The following is a 19,912-nucleotide window of genomic DNA, read 5'->3' as shown; positions in this document are numbered from 1 at the left end:
CTAAATGTGATGGAGCGCGCCAAAACGACCTACAGGAAACGTCTTCAGATATACCCTCACCGTCATCAGCATCACCGCTGGTCCATGTCCAGCTTGAACGGCATGCCGAAGCGTTCGTTGAAGACGCCTGGGTTTAAATACCCCGTCCCGTGTAAAGCACGTCCGCACAAGTGTTCATTGTGTTATTTTTCCATTTTTGTATGTCCATTTTATGTTTTGTATTCGTCATGACGAGTTTGTCGTACTCGCCATGACGCATCCATATCATCAAGTTTTACCCGTCGTTTTTATCTATGAGTCATTTCAAGTTCCCCCTTGTTTTATTTTAATTGTTGTAAAAGGGGTCCCTTGTGGGGCCCCTTAATGAACTAATTGTAAAGGGCCCATCATGGCCCTATATAAGGCCATGATGGGCACATCCATCTCTCAGGGCCCATCATGAACTAATTGTTTTATTTTTGTCCATGTCTTATCAAGAAGAAGAGAGGAAGGAGAAGACAAAGAGGAAGATGGAGAAGAAAAAAGAAAAAGAGAGGTGAAAAGGGAAAGAGGAAAGGAGGGTGTCACGCTGTTGCTATCCGCACCAGTGGACAACCTTGCGAGAACCTACCATCGGTCATCGTAGTTGCAATTATGCCGTTGCCCCTGAAATTGCATCGTCGGATAAGTAGCGGGAAACAGACTCTGCAGATCGGGAGCACTCCTTGGAAGCCAGATTCACCCTGCGCGGGCTGAACGCGGTTGTTGCCCGTTGGACTATGACGGTGCACAAGAAACTCTGGGGTGTCGCAGACGTGTTTTTGCCACATTTCTGAGAGACATTTGATCGTCTGCAATTGAAGTCATTGCTTGTTGGATCGCGTCGGGTGTCCGAGTACTCTGTGTGTTGACATTGCCGAGATCCACCCTTTATCGACTGCTATTGAAGCTGTTGTCGTGGGGTGTATACGACACCTGTCTCGACCAGCCAAGTTCATCGCATGCATTTCTTCCCTGTCGAAATGCCTAATGGGTGTGGCACTCCCGCGCGTTGACAACATCCTGTGGTGAAGCCTACGGTGTGCCTCCGTTCAGACTCCAGCTTTGCATAGCTGCTGCATCAGGCACGTCCAGGCCTGGTTGACTGCCCGCGTCGCTGGAGTCCCATGTCGCACCGCCTCCTTGCCGGTCGATCTTGCTATCTCCATAGTGACTGCATTCGCCATTGTTGCAACATCACAACCGGTCAGTACACCACCTCTCGCCATGATTGTCTGACTCTGCCCATGCCCGTCTGACACGACCGTGCTTGCCGAGCCCAACCATACGCTAGAACCGCTCCACCCGTGCTCTTCGACCCCTCATCTCTTGTTATCATCTTCATCTTTGACCATCTTCCATCTCTCCCTTCAGCGCTGCATCACTATCGCCAGCCGAGCAAAGCAATGCTCATTCCCGGCATGATCTCACTGCACCGCCCGATTGGTCTACGCACCGACAAAGATATTGACGACGAGTGCTCCATTGACGAGGTACATCATCCCCTCGCTCTCCCGTTACATTATCTCTTTCATTATATTTTTGGCTGCACTCCACCGCTCTCAGGTTAGTTTAGGTGAGAGAAGTTATCGAGAAAAGTATGTCACGAGTGATTTCCTAGGTATGGGTCAAGCATGTCCATTACATGTGAGCGCCAACGGAACTTTTCCGTTTTATGCCATAGTCGTCGTCGTCGCTCCGATGAGGGTCAAAAGGTCACCATCATCATCATCGATCGCCCCCCCAAAGCTCTGAACTCGGCAAATTCTCACAAGTCGGACCTGCACGTGCTCCCATATAGGGTTTCTTTGTGTCACGTAGTTACATCTCATTAGGGAAATCACACGTCGGTCGATGTCATCAACGATGTCACACATCAAAAGGTCAGTCTCTGTGGAGATGGCCTTACTCCTACACAAATTTGAGTGAGTTTCTATTATTCCAAATTTTATTTGATTTATGTCAAAAAAATTACAACGGTTTTAAAAATTACACTTTAATTTTCCTTGGTTAACTGCCAAAAAGAAGGCTTGAATTTAATCTTGTACGAAAGAAAAAAAGAGTCTAATAAATTACAAACAAGGCGATGCGATCATCTTAACATCACATCTAAGACTTCAGCTATTATATACCTGTAGATTTCAAGGGCTTTCATTTGCTTTTTAACATCACATCTATGAGTGATTTGATTTTTTCCACGCGAGAGATTGATCCAAATATAGGTGGCCAGCTAGACAAATAAAATTTATTCATCTTTGTCAATATTATTTGTTATAATAAATTCATAGAATACACATGTGATGCTTAACAATGATATCCATGAGTACATGCTATTACTAAGTGAGTTATGATGACATCATAATATTGACATCACTTTCCTTTAAACATGTCTTATAGGTATTCTTAATTGAATAATATTTGAGAAGGAAATCAAAATATCCAGATAGAAGAAAACTATCTAGTCCTACTCATATGATGAGTAAACCCAGCCGGATTCCATTAGTTTGGGTAGAGGATGAAACCTTGATGTTTTTTTGGGATAGAGTACATTGAGTTGATCCGTTAGAACATCTATATGGTATTATACCTAATTAATAATCACCTTTATTCTTGTCACACTTGTGTAGTGGGATTTGTTTCATAGTTGTGTAATTTGATAGACTTCTGCGTTTTGATTAAGACCTAAGAGTCTCTAATCACATGATTCAATGCAGTCTTCGCTAAGATGAAAAAAGTCAACAAACATGGTTGAGTGGCCATTATGGGACGGCTCATAAAAGACAATAACTAAAGCAATGGAGTATCAGGTGACATAATGGCTCCATAAGAGAGTTGACATAATTCTTAATATCTTTTAGAAAATGATATGTAGCTTTTCACCTCATGGGCTGAAAATTCAGCCTATTAGTTGGTTTGAATAAATCCTTCAATAAGTAATTTTTCATTGAAATATTAAATTTATTAGTTTCACCAAATAATAAATTTAATATTAGTTTATAAAACAAAGGATTATGAGAACAATACTTGATAACTTGCACATTAACACCTTTAATTGATGAATTTTACATTATATTTATGTGTTTTAATGACCATATTTGCATGTTATCATATACAAATGGAGATAAATGATATACATTTCGATTTTGTTGTTATTTCTAAATTTATAGCATTTTTACATGGTATTTAACCTCATTTCATTGAAGAAATATTTTTTACATGGCTTAAAATACTTGCCTAAAGGTTGGTAAGTGTTCTCTTAATTTTTCCGGAAATTTTCCATATTTTTATATAATTTTTTACCATTCTATAGCCAAGAAATGATTTTTATGAATTTAAAGAATATAATTTATTTATCTAGTATTTAAAAAATGTTTTTTATTATTTATGGCATCCACGTCATTCATCCAAAAATTTGAGCAAATGATTGGAAGCACCATAATGAACAAATCATTAGCTCAAATGATTTGTATCGCGTCGATTCGCTGCGTGCATTGGTTGCACGCGGCAACCGACACACGTGCGTTTATAGCTATTAAATAAAGGTCATTTTATTTAATATATGCAGCGTCGATTCGCCACGTGCATTAAATGCACACAGAAATCAATGCTGCGTATATTAAATAAAATGACGGTAAGCTCACCTCTCTATTATTTTATTTTAAAGGGGCGCTGACGAGGGCGACGAGGCTTATTTTTAACCATTCGAACGGAGCATCAAATATTCAATAATTTTTGCCTGTGGAAGCATCAAAGGGAGCATTAAATGCACGTGTCAGAACATGATCTGAGAAGGAGGGAAAACAAAAATAGAACGTCAACCAATCAGAAAATGGCATTTTATGAGATATTTTGAAGAGAAATAAAAGATCCAGTGGCCTAGATTAATCCTCAGTAAAACCTTGATATCTTGAGATCTAGACGTCAGATTGAGCAGAAATTTTGAGGGCACGTTTGTCTTTTCCCTCTCTACAATCCAGACGATTGGATCTTTAAATAGAGGTCTGGAAAAGGGCAAATTTACTTTTTTAAAGCTCTCCCAAAAGATTTGGCTAGGAAGGACACAGGAGTTGCTTTGGAAGTCCGCATATCTTGATTTTGCATTTAATGTTGTAAGTTTCTAATTTGTATTTTGAACTTCTTCTTTAGAGATTCTAAAACACCTTGGCATTGGCGAAATGTACATGCCCTAGAAGTTGTTTTGAATGAAATTAGCATTGCAATTTGAGTCTGATTCGAGATCAGATTTTTAATCTTTAGTTTTAAATGGATTTGGAAAAATTCTGCATTTTTAGATTTTTAAATTAGGGTCGGATTTCACTTTTCCCCCAAATTCTTTACTTTCCCTCTCTAGGTTAATTCATCTATTTTCTCTCTCTATATTTCAAAATTGATTGTTTGGAAATTTCATTCAATATATAAAAAACCTATATATATAATTTCATCAAAAAATTCATCCATCTTGAAATCCAATTTCAAAACCCCCTTCTTGATTATTAATTCCCAATTTTAATTCATAAAAATTGTCTTAAGGTTTTATAATAATTGGGAAATTAATAATTCGAATTAATCTGATCTTATAATTAAAATTATCCTTTCTTGAATGTTTTGACGGAAGATATTTAAAATCGAAATTAAGTTTTTACATAATTTTGATTAATTAAAAACATAAGTAGATATAATTAAGGTTTATTAATTACAAAATTAATTCATTCTTGAATTGATTTATTTAAAATTGGATAAAAATTCTTGCTTATTGCCTCCCTGTGGTTCGACCCCTTGCTTACTCTATACACTATATTTAGTGATAAAGGGTATTTATAAATTTTATTGCATATGTCTAAAAGCCCAATCAACGACGTATTTACACACCATTTTAAAGCTTATCAGTCCTCCTCCAAAATGTTGAGCATTTTGTGAGATTTTTTTATTCAATGCCTATTTGAATTTATATTCTGTGCTTTTGTATGATTTTTTTCTAACACTTGCTGAACAAGTTCATAATAAAATCCACATAATCTGTGTACTTATAGATACAGTATTGGATTACCCATATTGATGAAAATAATTTTATGAAACTTTTTTTCCTAATTGACAATCATAAATTCTCAAACTAAACTGGGATATTAACATGTTTGTTGAAATGCGTATAAATTAAAATTTGTTTGATTTATTTCGTAGAGTGTGTTTACTCAAAAGTTTTTTGAACTGTGATATATTCTAGTGAAGAAAATATTATTCAAAAAAGTCAACTATACATGTCTTTTCTACCTTTGATACTTTCAACTAATTGAATAAAATTTTATAAAATCATACAAGTTTAGGAGAATGTAATTTCCTAGCAGGTGATATTGTAGAAGGGGTTCTCTAATGGCCTCTATTATGAGAGATTTTGAGCACTATTCTATATCTTAATCAGCATGAGGTATAACTTGGCATCCAATATCAAGGAACCTTAACCTACCAATTAGGTTAAATTGATCCCTGATTAATTAATTTTTATGTTGATATAGCTAATTAATGAGGTTGGTCCATTTGAGTTATTGGGAATTTTAAGATATTAACTAGATTGATAAATGGGCCTAGAGGGTCACACAAGATACTATTAAAGAATATTGGAAGATATAGTTAATTAGTACGGACTTCCATGAAAAGTTCCAAACAAGTACAAATAAGGGGGACACCTATTATAAGTTCTCATGGCAAGAAGATCTAGGTGCCTCTACTTTATTCTCTCTTGCATTCTTTTCTCATCCCAAAACTATGTCTTGATGGTGAGGAGATCAACAAAGACTTAAATAATATTTGGAGAAGAAGGAGACGAGATCCAGCATTCCTTTAGTCACGTGACACTTCTAGAGACCAAGCACGTAAATGGCTTTAAGATACTCTTCCAGTTACTTACAGGGTACCCCAAGTTTACCATATTTTGCAGATAAATTTTCAATTGATTTCAGCTTTTTATTCTTGTCAAAGTGTTTTCCTAGCTTCCATTCATAGCCCACAACCCAACATTAGAAAGCCTCACCAAAAAGTGCCTCCAAAATGGCAATAAGATCATCCCTGAATGGTGACAGGGCTTATCAAGTAGAACACATATATATTCAATGTTTCAAGGACTATGTTGATACCTTTGTATGTCAGATAGGTGAGGATCTTGATGACCCATTCAAGGAATAAGAGGGTATCAACATTCATTTTTTGAAACATAATTAAATCATCAATTTTATTCTTAGTTTTAAACTATGTTCCAATTCCCTTTTGCATCTTTGCTGTGAAAATTATCTTTGGGCCGTTTATCATGACCATGAACTCAATTGTGGGCATGTGAAAAATATACCACGAAAGATGTCCCTTATTGTAAGGAAAAATGGCTGGATATTTTAGTTGTTCAAAATTTACCCTGGATTTATTCAAGTTACACATTATGGGTATATTAAGGATCCAATTTGAATTTAAGTGTATCAATTTGTGAGTTCATCCACCATTCGAAGGTCAAAAAATATGAGAAATTCTTCTGTCAATAAAATGGTAAATTGGAACGTCAAGCCTTTTAGTGTCATCAAAGTAAACAAAATGTTATTATTTTAATTTGATGAAGAATTTCATTACACCTCCCTTTTCAAAAAATGATAGTTATTATTATTTTAATCAGGTTATCATTTTTCCATTAAGAGATTGAAAGTTCCGCCTATTGCAAAATTAATCACTAACATGTACTAGATGTTTGGCCACTATGGTAAATTTTAATTGGTTGACATTGTAACTTCTAAAAATGCTTACTTGAAAATTAAATCTTCAGGTAAAAAAAAGGTTAGGAAATGTTAATTCATAATCTGTATACCACAAAAGGTCAGGTTACCATTCTAAAAAGAGAATTGAAAGGCCTTGTCAAAAGAAAATTATTGATTACCTTCATATTAAATACTTTGGTACATGTTTTGAATGTATTAAAGGATAGAAAAGAGCATACCAAGTTACAAAAATGTTGTAGCCCTAGTACAAGGAAACTGAACTACTGAATAACTAGTTGTCACTTTTTTACTCCATTGGGTACCCCTAAAGTACTGTGTTCATATGTTTCTGATCCCACTGATAAAGGTATGTTTATATCTTATAGTTTAATTTTCTTTGATGATGATGAATTTTTTGGGGAGATAATGTAAGATATATTACGTTTGAAGAGGCAGTTTCAACAACACCTTGTACTACTTACAAAAATAATTTATAAACTTCTAATCACTTCATATGGTTGAAAAAGTAATCCTAAATTAAGACAGTACTCATGAAGCCTCCACATTTCATAAGCAAACACTTTACAACCTCAAAAATAAATTACCTTAGGGAAATTCACAAGATTATACATGACTAACTACTTAATCCCCTTAAAGAGGAAGATATTACATTGAGCAAGATGGTCAAATTAATTTCCATAAAGCCATGGGAACTTTTTATTTCATACAATAACCTGAAGGTTTGAGCCAATTTTTTTTGTAAATGGATATGCAAATCCAAAACGGATTCGAATTCTATAATGAAGATATATATAGCACGGCATATCACTACAATAGTTTTTCAATGAGAAAGCATTATATATCTATTCCTTTATATTATTTGGAAGAGACTTAAAGAAAAATAATGGCCCAAGTTTCATATTTTTATATTAAGGTCAGTCAAATAGGTTTAAATGTTTTCTTCAATGGATTTTTGAGGATAAAAAGGAATTTTATTAAAATTTGAATAAATTAATTGATGGGCTAAAGCAATCTTTTGGTTAGTGGTATCTCAAGTTCCATCAGGTCCATCATCTTGTTAGTTTTCATAAGGATAAAACATATGATTGGATTTGCCTCAATTTTAGTGGGATTAGCTATATAATCCTAGTTGTGTGTGGACCTAAATTTTGTTTTCCTGTAATTTCAGAATAATATTATGTGAAACCTAATATCTAATCTCAATGGGTTTTGAAATAAAGGGTATCAATGAAGCCTCCATCATATACGAATTCAGATATATTGTGGTCATAGTCATAATATCACTGTGTGGCATCACATGAAACCTCAAACAATGAAATTATCCTTGATGGATATTGTGTGGCTGTCAAGCGAATCACACTGCCATGTCAATTTTCAATTATTTGAAATAACATTTATTCATTATTATGCTTGTTTGATGTTTATACTGAAGTATCTGAATACATGCAATGACTTAGTAAATAATAATGATATAAAAATATATTGATCCTTAGTCTTTAAAAATGTATTCTAAATATGCCTATTTCATAGATAATTGAGACAGACATCAAACTACCCAAGACTGATAAAGATCTTACTTATATGAAAATTATGATTGATCATGTGGCCTTTAGTGAAGAAACACCAAGGATAAACAATGGGTGCTGTTTGGAGGAAGATTTCACTAAACTGATGTGTATGAATCCCTTAATAGTACTATACCTAAATGTCAAACAGGTTAATTCATATTCGTGTCATATGATTAATCTATCTACATGAGACTCCAAACTAAGCAACGCCAGCCGTCATCCGTCACGTCACACGTCACAGTGATGGGAACGTGACGGATGACGTGACGGTGACGGTGACAAAATTAGGGGCCTATGATGGTGACGGTGATGGATGACGAACTGGGCGTGACGGTGACGGAGGGCCTCGGATGAGTGACGTGACGGGACGGCCGTCACGCATGATGGCTGTGACAGATTTTTAAAAATGACCAAAAAAGCTAAAATATCGTTATATTTAATCTTTTCGACGACTGATATTTTGCCACGTGTTGTTGCTCATGTGATTTCGTGGCATTTTACAGAAAAATCCCAGCATTAATTTGCGTACGCAAAAGGATGTCGTCCAAAGATAATTGGAGATATGTCCCTCCAATTCTCTCTCCTCCACATGGTTGTTTTTCCCGTCACACTTGGCGATGCCATTCAGTGAGGGGGGACGCCGCAAACCATGATGGTGACACAAAAGTGACGGATTTCTTCAAAATCCTTGGACGTGTAACGAGACGGTGACGTGACGAAACTTTCATCACGTCACCCTCCATCACGGATTGTCATCTGTCCTGCCACGTCCGGGGCGTCACGTCCCAGACGTGACGTTCCATACTCCAAACACATCTTGTAGATGGATGGCTTCTTTTTTATTTAAGATGACTCATGAGTTCCTGATCAAGGTATTTAAATAAGTCTTAGCTCAGATATAGTAAGAACTTCACAAAAGTGATTGAACGATCAAGATGGGGTTGCCTGGCATCAATATATAAGGAGATTGACTCAAGAACGAAGATACAAGAAATTCCTGCTAGGGTAGCAGAGATATTTGAGAAAAAAAGAAATCTTTGTTACACATCAGTACTAACTGTAATGGTGTATTAGGGTTTTATGGGTAACAATATTGTAAGTCATCTGGGAGTGTCATAGGAACATGAGACAGTTTATTGAATATACAGTGTATCATCTAGAGTACAAGGTATATCTTGGCAACCCATGAGATGGAAACTTAAACTATTTATAAAGTTAAATTAATTATTGATTTCTTAATTTATTTGTTGCCATAGTTACTTAATAAGTTAGGCGCATAAGTGTTATTTGGCCATTAAAATTTTTACCTACACTAACACACAGGCCTAGAGGGTAAAACGGATAAGATCCATCAACGTTGGTGGACATAGCATCTAAGGGAGATCCAACATCACACCAATCCCATGGGTTCCACTAAAGGCCAGGCATGTGAATGACTTGAAATAAGTTATTTGCCGTCAATATTGGAAAATATCCTACACAAGTGATAATTACCTATGCATCCATTTTTGGAAATATTATACTCATCATGGATGCCAAATTTTTTATGTGTCTAGATTTTGTGTACATAATTAGAATGATTATAATATAATTTGGAAGTCTAGGAATGGATCAGTGATAGAAGTCAAAAAGGCCATGTGCTAATTCCAAATGACTTACAATGTGATACTATTCGAGAAATCAGATAACTGGGAGGTATGCTGATTCTGACTTTACCAGGAGATCCACATATGGCTATTCAACTGCTCTCGTGGGGAGCCATCTCATGGAGCGATTACCACTCAGTTATATCCTTTTATACCATGGCTGCAGAACATTTTCTGATTTATGATGAATCCAGTTGAGGAATATCTTTGAATTTATACTTGAGTGGTAGTATAAATCCCACAATATGTACTGTGAATAAAATTCAAGCATGTTATTATCGAATAACAATAGGAACTTGACCAAATCTTAGCATATAAAAGCAAGTATCAAGTTTCAAGGAGATAATTAAAAGGGGGCAAGTGTCTGCATAGAAAATCAGGACAAACTCTATAACTGCATATCCTCCCTTCAAAATCTTGATGCCTAAGGTATTCTAATAACATCTTAATCATATGGATCATTAGGGAGAATAGTGATCGAAAATGGGAGTTGGTATTTGATGTTCTTGATTGTGGTCATATATGTTTAAGCAGAAATTAATTTTGAATCTACATATTTTTTTATTTTGATATCAGCGAGAGGACCTATCTATCCCTATATCTTTAAATCTACGTCTCTTAAAACATATAAGGGATATTTCTATGACATGTCTTTCAAGTCCCTATGTAAGGGGATGTTCTCCTTTTTATTGATTAATTCAATGAATTATTGTGTAATCTCATTCTCTTCTCCCTTTGGTTTGTACTCTGTAAAGCTCACCTCTAGGGTGGCAGGGCTCTTCCCACTGCCCTACCTTCATCTCTATTCCTTCTCCACTCTTGCTTCCGCTTGTGTCCCCAATATTATTAAAGTTGGACCAATTGGAAATGTTCATTATCAACATTTTATCAATGTGTGACGTTACACATCCTCCACATTTGCCATTTTCAGAACAGTTAATGGATTTTTTGGCTTACTTGCATAAAATGTATTGGAAAATGTTACAGTCCTTTGTTTCACTATATGTTGAGTCAGACACTAACTACTTTTGAGATTGTAAGGTTAAGATTTACTATTGTTATGAAGATCATTTATTTGTTTCCCAAGTGGGATATTGTTGGATTGCATATACGGATAAGGCACTTAAATTGTACATCCCTTGTGATTATTTATGTAAATATCTCAATTGAAGGGATTCCATAAAAATGGTTTTAGGGTACAATTCATAGGGACATGGAAGTTAGAATAAGCAGAAACCAGGTCAGGTACAAACTCTATGATGCATAGGCTTGTAATTTGGCAACCCCAATGTGCTGTTTAATAAAAGTTGTGGTCCTTGAATCAGACAATATGTGACAGCCTCAGTCTCCCCTCCCTTTTTGAGATATCAGTCTCCCTTATGAATATTCAGAAGATCCACGCACAGTCCATTTTCCACCATGATTTCAATCAATATCTGCTTCCCCATACATTCTCATACATAAAAAATGGAATAAACCTTACTTTCATGGGCGTGATATATGTTTTAACTTATTGATTTTTCTTGTTGATGCGTCGTGAGTTGTCACTTGACATTTGTGAGACCATGTTATCATCGTAAGTTTTAGCGTGCGATCCACGTATTGAGTTAAAATATTTGGACTGTCACATTCTCGAATGGTCAATATTAATTGTAAACTTCATCATAAACTTATCTTTTTATCATGGAATCTTAGGTTACTGCATGATGGTGATGCCTTCATGCAGTATTAACTAACTGTCAACAGTCCGTTGTTCATAGTTGATCCAAGCACCATAATATGCCCTTTCACGTTGTTCATAGTTATCCCTGATTTGCTGCTGATGGTTACTGGTTTGAACAGACATACATTTCACAAGTCTGATGCATCACGTTGGCATGCTATGTTGTAAACTGATAGACCGTTGTATCCAACGATCTATAGCCTCGTCCTATCATGAAATGTCAAGCACAGATCATGCTAATTGTACTCGTAACAATAAAAGATATGTAAATAAACGTAATGACAACTCATATCAACCATTTCTCGTTCCGTTTTGTGCACTACATAAAACGAACTATTTCTTGTAGCTTCATCCATATCACGACACTGAAAGAGACTGCGCGTTCTTAACTTGTTTTGTACTACTGGTGACACTTCTGGTATCCAAGAGGATCGCGAATCAAAAGGGTTAGCATCTTTGAGATACTTTCTTGATTTAACCCAGTATCTCTAAGATGCGAGAAGAAAGTACGAGAACAGGCATGCGAGAAGAAAGTAAAAGAGAGCAGACAGACATCAAGGAGGACGCTAAAAAAAGGGAAATAAGAATGATAGTAAGACGTACCCGCCTTCAAAAAAAATGAATAGATGACAGCGGACCCTCCTCGCGTAGCAAGTAGCAAGTGGTGCGCAGCCTCCCTCTTGCTCCTCCGCCATCGCCGCCGGAAGATAGATAATACATGGAAGAGTGTAAGCGAGGACGAAACGGAAGAAAAAAATAAAAGCGAGCGAGTTAGCTGTCCGGGGCAGTCTCCGGCAGTCTCTTGAAGAAGAGAACGTAGGCCGCGGCGGTCTTCACCCCGGCCTCCGCCATTGGGGTGACGGCCTGGTCGTCGAAGTCGTACCACTGCCCGTGCCCCGCGTGCTGTCGCGCCACGCCAGGCCGCGATTAGATTCTTTAAAAACAAATTGGGAAAAAGCAAAAATAAATAAATAAAATAAAGAGGGCGGCGTAGTGAGGAGGAGGGGGTACGTGGACGAAGGCGGTGTAGTGGCCGCCGCCCATGGAGCCGTAGTGGTTGCTGACGGCGAAGAGCGCGTAGTGTGGGGGGCGGCGGCGGCCGCCGTCGTCCCCGGCGGGGGAGCGCGCCACGTAGGACGAGAGGTCGAGGTCGCGGACGGGAAAGTCAACGAAAGTCTCGAGCTTGTTCTTGGTGTAGCGGCTGTACGAGAATCTCTTCAGGTGGATCACCAGAATCTCCGGCACCCGCCATAGATCCAGCTTCTTGCTCGCCTGCCTGTGCTCCTTGCACCCCGGGCAGAACCTGAGATTGGATGGAGTCCAATAAATTATTCAAAAACTTTGGTATTGGACCCAACGAGAAAATAATAATACTCGCCACATGTCGTCGGGGCCGAGGGGCTCCTCCTTGAGGAAGGCCTCCAGGCAGGAGTAGAGGGAGACTCTGTCGCTCTCCTCTTGGGCCTGCTTCGACAGTGGGCCGGACCGGTGGACCTCTGCCGGAGGGCCCAATAGGCGGAAATCGTACCGGTCCAGGGCCGCGCCATGCCAGCAGACGAGCACGTAGACTGTGGCGGCGGAAGTCTCGTTTTCTAATGTTGGGTCCTCGCCAGTTTCGATCTCGGAGAGCATTGCCTGGCCTCTCTGATCCGTGACGTAGTACGACAGCGACTCGTCTAAACGGCTGCTGTCGATCTCTTCTTCTTCTTCTCCTTTTCCTTCTTTCAGGAAGGGCCGCGCGAGTTCGCGAAAGAGACTCTCGATTGCGGATCCGCTTGCATGACCGCTCAGTTTGGACACCAGAGGAACGCCAAAACGTTGGTATGTCTTCTTGCCGTCGCCGTCAACTCTGCAAATTAATGGGAGGAAAAAATGAAAATGTTTCCTCACGAAGTTGCAAAAGTATGACCATGCTCACTCTTCGCGCTGGTGCATGAAGACCACCAGAAGACTTTTGTTCGGGTCTTTGGGTATCTGGTAAGCTGCTATCCGGTCCTCGTCTCTGATCAAAGAAATCGAGTCAGACGGATCATCCAAATAGCGGATGACTCTGTAATTGTACACCTGTCACAACGGATCATTCATCAGACAAGTATTGGAAACAACAAGTTTTGATTGCTTCAAAGATGATTCACCTCTGCGAGCAAAAGGGTCTCGTCGTCGTTGGGCGCGCACGCGACCGCGAGGGAAGCGATTAAATCCTTGCACTTACCTTGCTTTGGAACTGTAATGGTGTATGGGCACGGCTGAGCAATACCGTTAGAGCTGTACACTGTCACCGTCATCTTTCGCGTAGTTGTGGAGGGAAGCGGCAGTGACAAGTACATGAACGGATCAAACGTCACGGATATCTTCTTGCAAAAAGGACAAACTAAAGTCGACCTGTACTGTCCCTGTTACAGAAAAACACGGCAGGGAGTCCCTTAGAGTTCATGCCGAGATGATGGCTATTAACGTGCCTCTTTTTTAGAGTTATTGTAGACTATAATCGTAGAGAAGAAAGGGAGATACTGACCTGACATATATCGACAATGATAGAGTTATTTCGAGCGAGATGGTTCTCCCAGTACTCATCAGCCACTTCGTCGTCCGGCCTGTCAAGCGCATCTTTAACTTCCACATAACGCTTATTTTTCACCCGGTTGAGATCCTCGTGGAGCCCATCCAACAGAAACGCAAGAAGTTCCTGTACGAGAAGCTCACCAAGAATACTTTGATGACACTGCAAGTACTTGTTTAAAGGATGAGAGATTGTTGGTGAATGCCAGACATTTCACCTGTGAGTCGTGCTGGTTAAAGCCACTGAACTGGGGGGCAAAACGCGCGAGTGTCGCCTTAAAATGTTTCGGTGCGACCGGCACTCTTTCAGCGGCCCACAGCTTCCTTATCACCTCGCCAAACGCCATGGCGAGCTCTCCCTGACATAGATAAAATTATTTTGGAAAACAAACGCCTAATTATAAAGTTAAACAGCCTAATCAAAGTGATGCTGGAAAGTCTGGAATTACGGCATTATTCATAGGGGTACGGAAGTAAAGATGTATAGAAACTTGGTCAGTTAGAAACACTGTGATGTGAAGTTTTATACTTTGACAAAACCAATGATGGGTTGTGGTTCCTGGATCAGACCTTATGCAAGATCCTCAAGCCCTCATCTGCATAGAGCAATCAGTCTTACTGTGAAGGTCCAGAAGATCCACTCCCTAAACCCTCTAACTTGATGGATTCCCGTGTGCTTCCATTTTAAAAAAATTATCAAAGATAAGGTGCAATTTTAAAAATTGAAAGTTACGACAAAAGCAAGGGCAAGGTCACACAAAAAAACTAAAGCATCAAACTTACATTCATTCCCAAAGGATTCTGCGCATTTATTTCTTTGGTGTACTCCCCCAGGAAAAATTCCACAAGCATTGGAGTATGTGCAAGACACTGAATGGCACTGTTCATGAAACACGTGTTGCCAAGATTCTCCAACCCTGTTAATCCCAGAGAATCGAGTGCCCCGCAACTGGCGTAACCATTCAGATGGCCGGATGCTGAGTCAAAATCCATCTGCTTTCCATTGCACTGGAGCGACCCATCATGCGTCGGTACCCTTTTAAGCTGTTGGACAGATAGATCCTCCCTTTTTTGCTCATTTTGGCACGTCAAGGCTTCTATCAACCCAAAGACATGTATCTCCAGAAGATTCTACAATAAAAATATCACAAAGAGTTCAGTTCAACAGTTACTGAAGCTAGAAACATACTTATGTATGTAACCCGCACAAAGCTGCCATCAAACTATCATAACGCGGATTCCTCACACATATTAGGAACTCAGGAATCATAAATAACCCCGGGATTAAGAGAATATTCTGGAGTAACTTCTTCGTTCACAAGGACAAAGCGACGGATGAATTATTTGCCAATTCCTGTTTTACTAAGCCATCTTTTGTCATCACCTCTTGATCCGCATGGCGTGAACAATGCTGGTGAACTTTGTTACGCTCATTCATAAAAATAAGAGTTGTCTGGCCAGAGAAATCCCAAATCTGTACCTAAACATCACGAAAACACAAACATAAGTATTTTTCCATTCCCCCAGAGTTTCATTTAAACCGAAATATAAACAAAACAATTTTTTTTTGAAGGAATATAAAAAGAAAGAGTACCATCTCGGAATCTATATTGAAAATTTTTGATGCCCTCTTGTAATTCTCTGCAGAATTGTCCTGGAAAGCATATCACAGAGAGTGATCAAACAAAAGCTACTGCTAATTAAAGATCCATTTCGAACACTGATGAAACTAATTGAACATATTTGACTTATCAGCTCTGATGCCCCATGATCGAACAAACACTCATTGTACGACAAACAAGTCCAAGACTTGAGGGGTACCAGGGTTCATATTATGTAAGCAAACAGTGACTGATAGATTACTACGATTGCTTTCACTAAAAAAAAAAGGATTGCTACGATCGCTGTGAAGAGTGTCGTTAATAGAAAAGGGTACTCATTGCAGTGATCGAGATATGCTCTCATGGAGAATATCGAAATTTGGTCAAGAAAATGACATTGTCACTCATCAAAGAATTACAAGTAACTAGACTTAGAAACTGTACCAGAATTGCAAGGGGAAACTGCACAATAAAAACGAAAAGAAAATGTGCAATAAATGGCAAGAGACATTGAGGAAAGCAAAAAGGGGGATACGAGGAGAAAGAGATTGGTGGATAGAACGGTGAGAATCCTGATCGGCCTTGTCTCCTCTGGGTCAGAGGAATATTCCGAGATCCAGTCCCAGAGTCACCACAGCAACAGACTTAAAGAGGTAACCCCTCAGGTTCCCGTCATCCTTTATTTACAAGTGGAGTCCCACTCATCCATCGTCTCACACTTCGTTTGAAGAGCCACACATGTGAAATTTATTTTCTTCCTTCTCTCCAGATACGTCGCTTGATGAATCTTAATTTACTATTGTCCCCCACTTGAAACTGCAGATCCCGTCTGTGCTTATCTTGCTGTTGTTTCATAGAATCATGCGCTGTAGAAAGCTGTGATTTGAGTAGGTTGAAGGTGATGTCACGCTCTTGAAGCAATTAAACTAATGAATCAATGGGTGATGGTGAGGGCCCACATCTTATCAAGTTTGGAGGACTACCCTGAAAGAGGTCACTGTAATGGAGGAATGGTATGACCTTATATAGCTGTACTCAGCCCACGCCAACCCCTAAGTCCATTGCTTGTGACATTACGAAGAGAAGCAACAAAGATAGCATTGCAAACTACAGTGTGAGTTCTGTCTGTCCATCTGATACTACCCCGACGTATCTAGGCTTTTCATCATTTAGCCCAGAAGGGGCATTTAGGTCATTTGGACCTCTTTGTAATTCATTTAAATAGAACAGCCCTCCCTTGAGGAGGCCAGCCAGCAAGAAGTATCCCAAAGAATGTTTCTGGCTTCCTCCGGCGACGTCCATTCCGCCGGACACCTTTCGTAGGCGACGTCCACTCCGCCTGCCCCCACCTGCCGTAGTCCATCCCAGCATGCCGACGTCCATCCTGGCGCCTTCTCCCTCTCTTCCCGTCTTCTCCCGGATACGAACCAACAAGGTTCATACCACCATCCCATTCAGCATTATAAGATGAACTCATCTTTAAAACTGTTCATTGTTGCTTATGGAGTTCTTTCCAGAAAGAGCAGGTAGATACACTGCCTCTGTATGATAAGATCGAATTAGGCACACCATGTAGCCAGAAGATTTCCCAACAAAAAGATGACAGAAATAGGCTGTGCCATAATGGGATGTTTGACTGAAATAAAATGGCTATCTTTTGAAAATCTGTCGACAAACACTAAAGTAGGATTACACCCTTGAGATGGCATAGACCTTGTATAAAATCAATCGAGTCACCTTCCCATATTTAATTGGAAATTAGTAGCTGCTGTAGTAAACCAGATGGACAGAGATGAGAGCTTACTGTTGCTGACAGAGTTGGCATTGTGAAAAGTACACTTCAATTTTTTCTTCATACTTGGCCTAGATTATAGATGAGCAACCCGCTTACAGCACTTTTAGAACCCAGCACGGCCTTCTTGATGTCATGGAATTCTTGGAGAGTAAATCGAAGTAGAGATGATTGTTTGGGCAAGACTAGCTTCTTTTCATAAAATAAAAGACCATGTTGGAGTGAATAATGAATCATTCAAGTTTCTTGCATCTACCATAACTTTACTTTTGAATAAAATCACATACGGATCTTTTCTTCTCACAGATTTAATACAAGACACTGACAATAATCCGCAGAACCGTCTCTTCAGCCGTTAAAATGATGAAGACTACAAGCTTAAACCCCAACATATAGCAGTATGCCCATCAAGATTGCGTAAATCAAGATTTCAACCGAATAAATGAATAACAAAGATAGATAATGTGAAAAAATACATTCTGTAACAGTCATTCAAGTTTCTTGCATCTACCATATCTTTACTTTTGAATAAAATCACATACGGATCTTTTCTTCTCACAGATTTAATACAAGACACTGACAATAATCAGCAGAACCGTCCCTTCAGCCGGTAAAATGATGAGGACTACAAGCTTAAACCCCACAATATAGCAGCATGCCCATCAAGATTGCATAAATCAAGTTTTAGTATGCAATGAAAATTAAGTTGAAGCATTTGTCTTGTATTGATAAGGATGGAACCTTTTTGGAGATCTTTACGGTCATCAGATCGGCATCACGGGCAACTGAAATCCTCAAATTCAAAGCATATGTATCGAAATCGTTATCTTTGCGACCAGGAAAAGCGTTGTCAGTAGGCTTCGTTCCCCCATTATTCTCATAGTGCCTACAGGATTTCGAAAATGCAAAGTAATATGAGTCTCTAGCAGTATTAGTAACAGAATCTTGATACGCGGATCACCAAGAATAAAAAGTCACTCGAATAAAATCAAAACAGAAAGAAGGAAAACACCGATCTTATCACCATCATGGGACAAGAAATGCGCCTTTTAGGAGCAAGACGGAACTGGAGCCTTGAACCTCAGTGATCCCTATCTTTATTGTATCTCAGGTATATAATGGTTCAAAGGAAACTGGAACACTTTTGATATTGTATCTCATTCGGATCACTGCGAGCATCGGAAGGAAAAAACCTAGAAGTATTTATCAACTGCCTTCGGATTGGTACGAAGAGAATGTTAAAGAGAGAGAGAGAGAGAGAGATGCGCTTGTAAAGCAATCGGCAGCAGCGCCAGGTCAAGAACATTAAAACGTGAGTTAAGTCAAAAGATCTATTTCTCATCGAATGGAGGTGCCTAAAGTATAATTCGAACATTAACGTGGCGCTCACCGTTTCATCGCCTGCGACCACATGTCAGCCCGCACCAAGGCGTAGCTACGAGCAGACCTCGCGGCCTCCGCATCATTGCACCTAGAATCTTCCTCTCGCCGGAGACTGAACACCAGGTCCGAGTTAAAGAAGTTGTTGATGAGCTTCATCGCGCCACGGTAGGAGGATGAAATCGACGAAGCAGCATAAAGAATCCCGCGACTACTACTAGTAGAAGCATCGGAAGAAGACGAGGACGATTCCAAGGCCTCCCGCAACCACCTGATCCGCACAAAATTTACAAAAAAAAGAAGCGTCACCAAAGACATAGCGAATTCCGCCACAGAAATAAACAAAAACAAGAAAAAATAAAGAGAGCGCGATAGAATCGCAGCGGTACCTGAAGGGCACGATGTAGACCTTGTCGTCGTCGCCGTCCTCTCCCTCCTCCGACAGGGAATGGGAGGCCGTTCGCGGAGAGGAGCTCGAAGGCCGATCTGGATCGTCCAGAGAGGGATTCTCCCTCATCGTCGCCGTCACCGTCTCCGACGGCTCCGCCATCGCCCCGACCAACACCAGCTCGACCTCCTCCAGAGAGGAGAGAGAAATCGCATAAAGCGAGACAGAGAGAAAGACAGACGAACACAGAGAGACAGGTAGTGGTGGGAAGCGAGGGAGAGGAATTGGGGGGTGGGGAAAGAGGGAACTTAAATATTAGCCTAATTTCAAAATTCGGGATTTTCTGCTGACGCTGCTACTTATACCTGTGTCACACGGTCAAATCTCGAGTTAGGTTTCTTACTCAGAAATGGCGCGTGCCGGCCTCAGTGCTTGGAACTGAACATTGAGCAGCCTTGATCTCTTGTAACGGAAGCTTTGCAGAT

General features: G+C 39.5%; 1 protein-coding gene across 1 annotated transcript; it reads right to left on the bottom strand.

Annotated features, from left to right (window-relative positions):
• Positions 1-11,956: 11,956 nt before the first annotated feature.
• Positions 11,957-19,703, bottom strand: UBP8 (ubiquitin-specific protease 8). The gene is made up of 13 exons (XM_078574681.1): positions 19,429-19,703; positions 19,050-19,310; positions 18,401-18,545; positions 15,861-15,920; positions 15,651-15,746; positions 15,050-15,397; positions 14,485-14,625; positions 14,223-14,393; positions 13,843-14,100; positions 13,626-13,771; positions 13,086-13,556; positions 12,719-13,010; positions 11,957-12,610 (listed from the first exon to the last, which is right to left on the bottom strand). The coding sequence occupies exons 1-13, from the start codon at positions 19,587-19,589 to the stop codon at positions 12,479-12,481; spliced, it is 2,682 nt and encodes an 893-aa protein (XP_078430807.1). The 5' UTR covers positions 19,590-19,703; the 3' UTR covers positions 11,957-12,478.
• Between the last annotated feature and the right edge of the window lie 209 nt (positions 19,704-19,912).

The sequence above is a fragment of the Wolffia australiana genome, chromosome 4, assembly GCF_029677425.1.
Source record: "Wolffia australiana isolate 7733 chromosome 4, ASM2967742v1".
Taxonomy (NCBI): Eukaryota; Viridiplantae; Streptophyta; class Magnoliopsida; order Alismatales; family Araceae; genus Wolffia; species Wolffia australiana.
The sequence above is the reverse complement of the archived record's forward strand: the minus strand, read 5'-3'. Positions and strand labels throughout refer to the sequence as shown.

Coding starts and splice junctions, on each gene's coding strand:
- UBP8 (XM_078574681.1), bottom strand. CDS start 19,589: ATGGCGGAGCCGTCGGAGACGGTGACGGCGACGATGAGGGAGAATCCC. Junction 13,772..13,842: donor AGACCCTTTTGCTCGCAGAG/GTGAATCATCTT, acceptor CCGTTGTGACAG/GTGTACAATTACAGAGTCAT. Junction 12,611..12,718: donor ACTACACCGCCTTCGTCCAC/GTACCCCCTCCT, acceptor GTGGCGCGACAG/CACGCGGGGCACGGGCAGTG.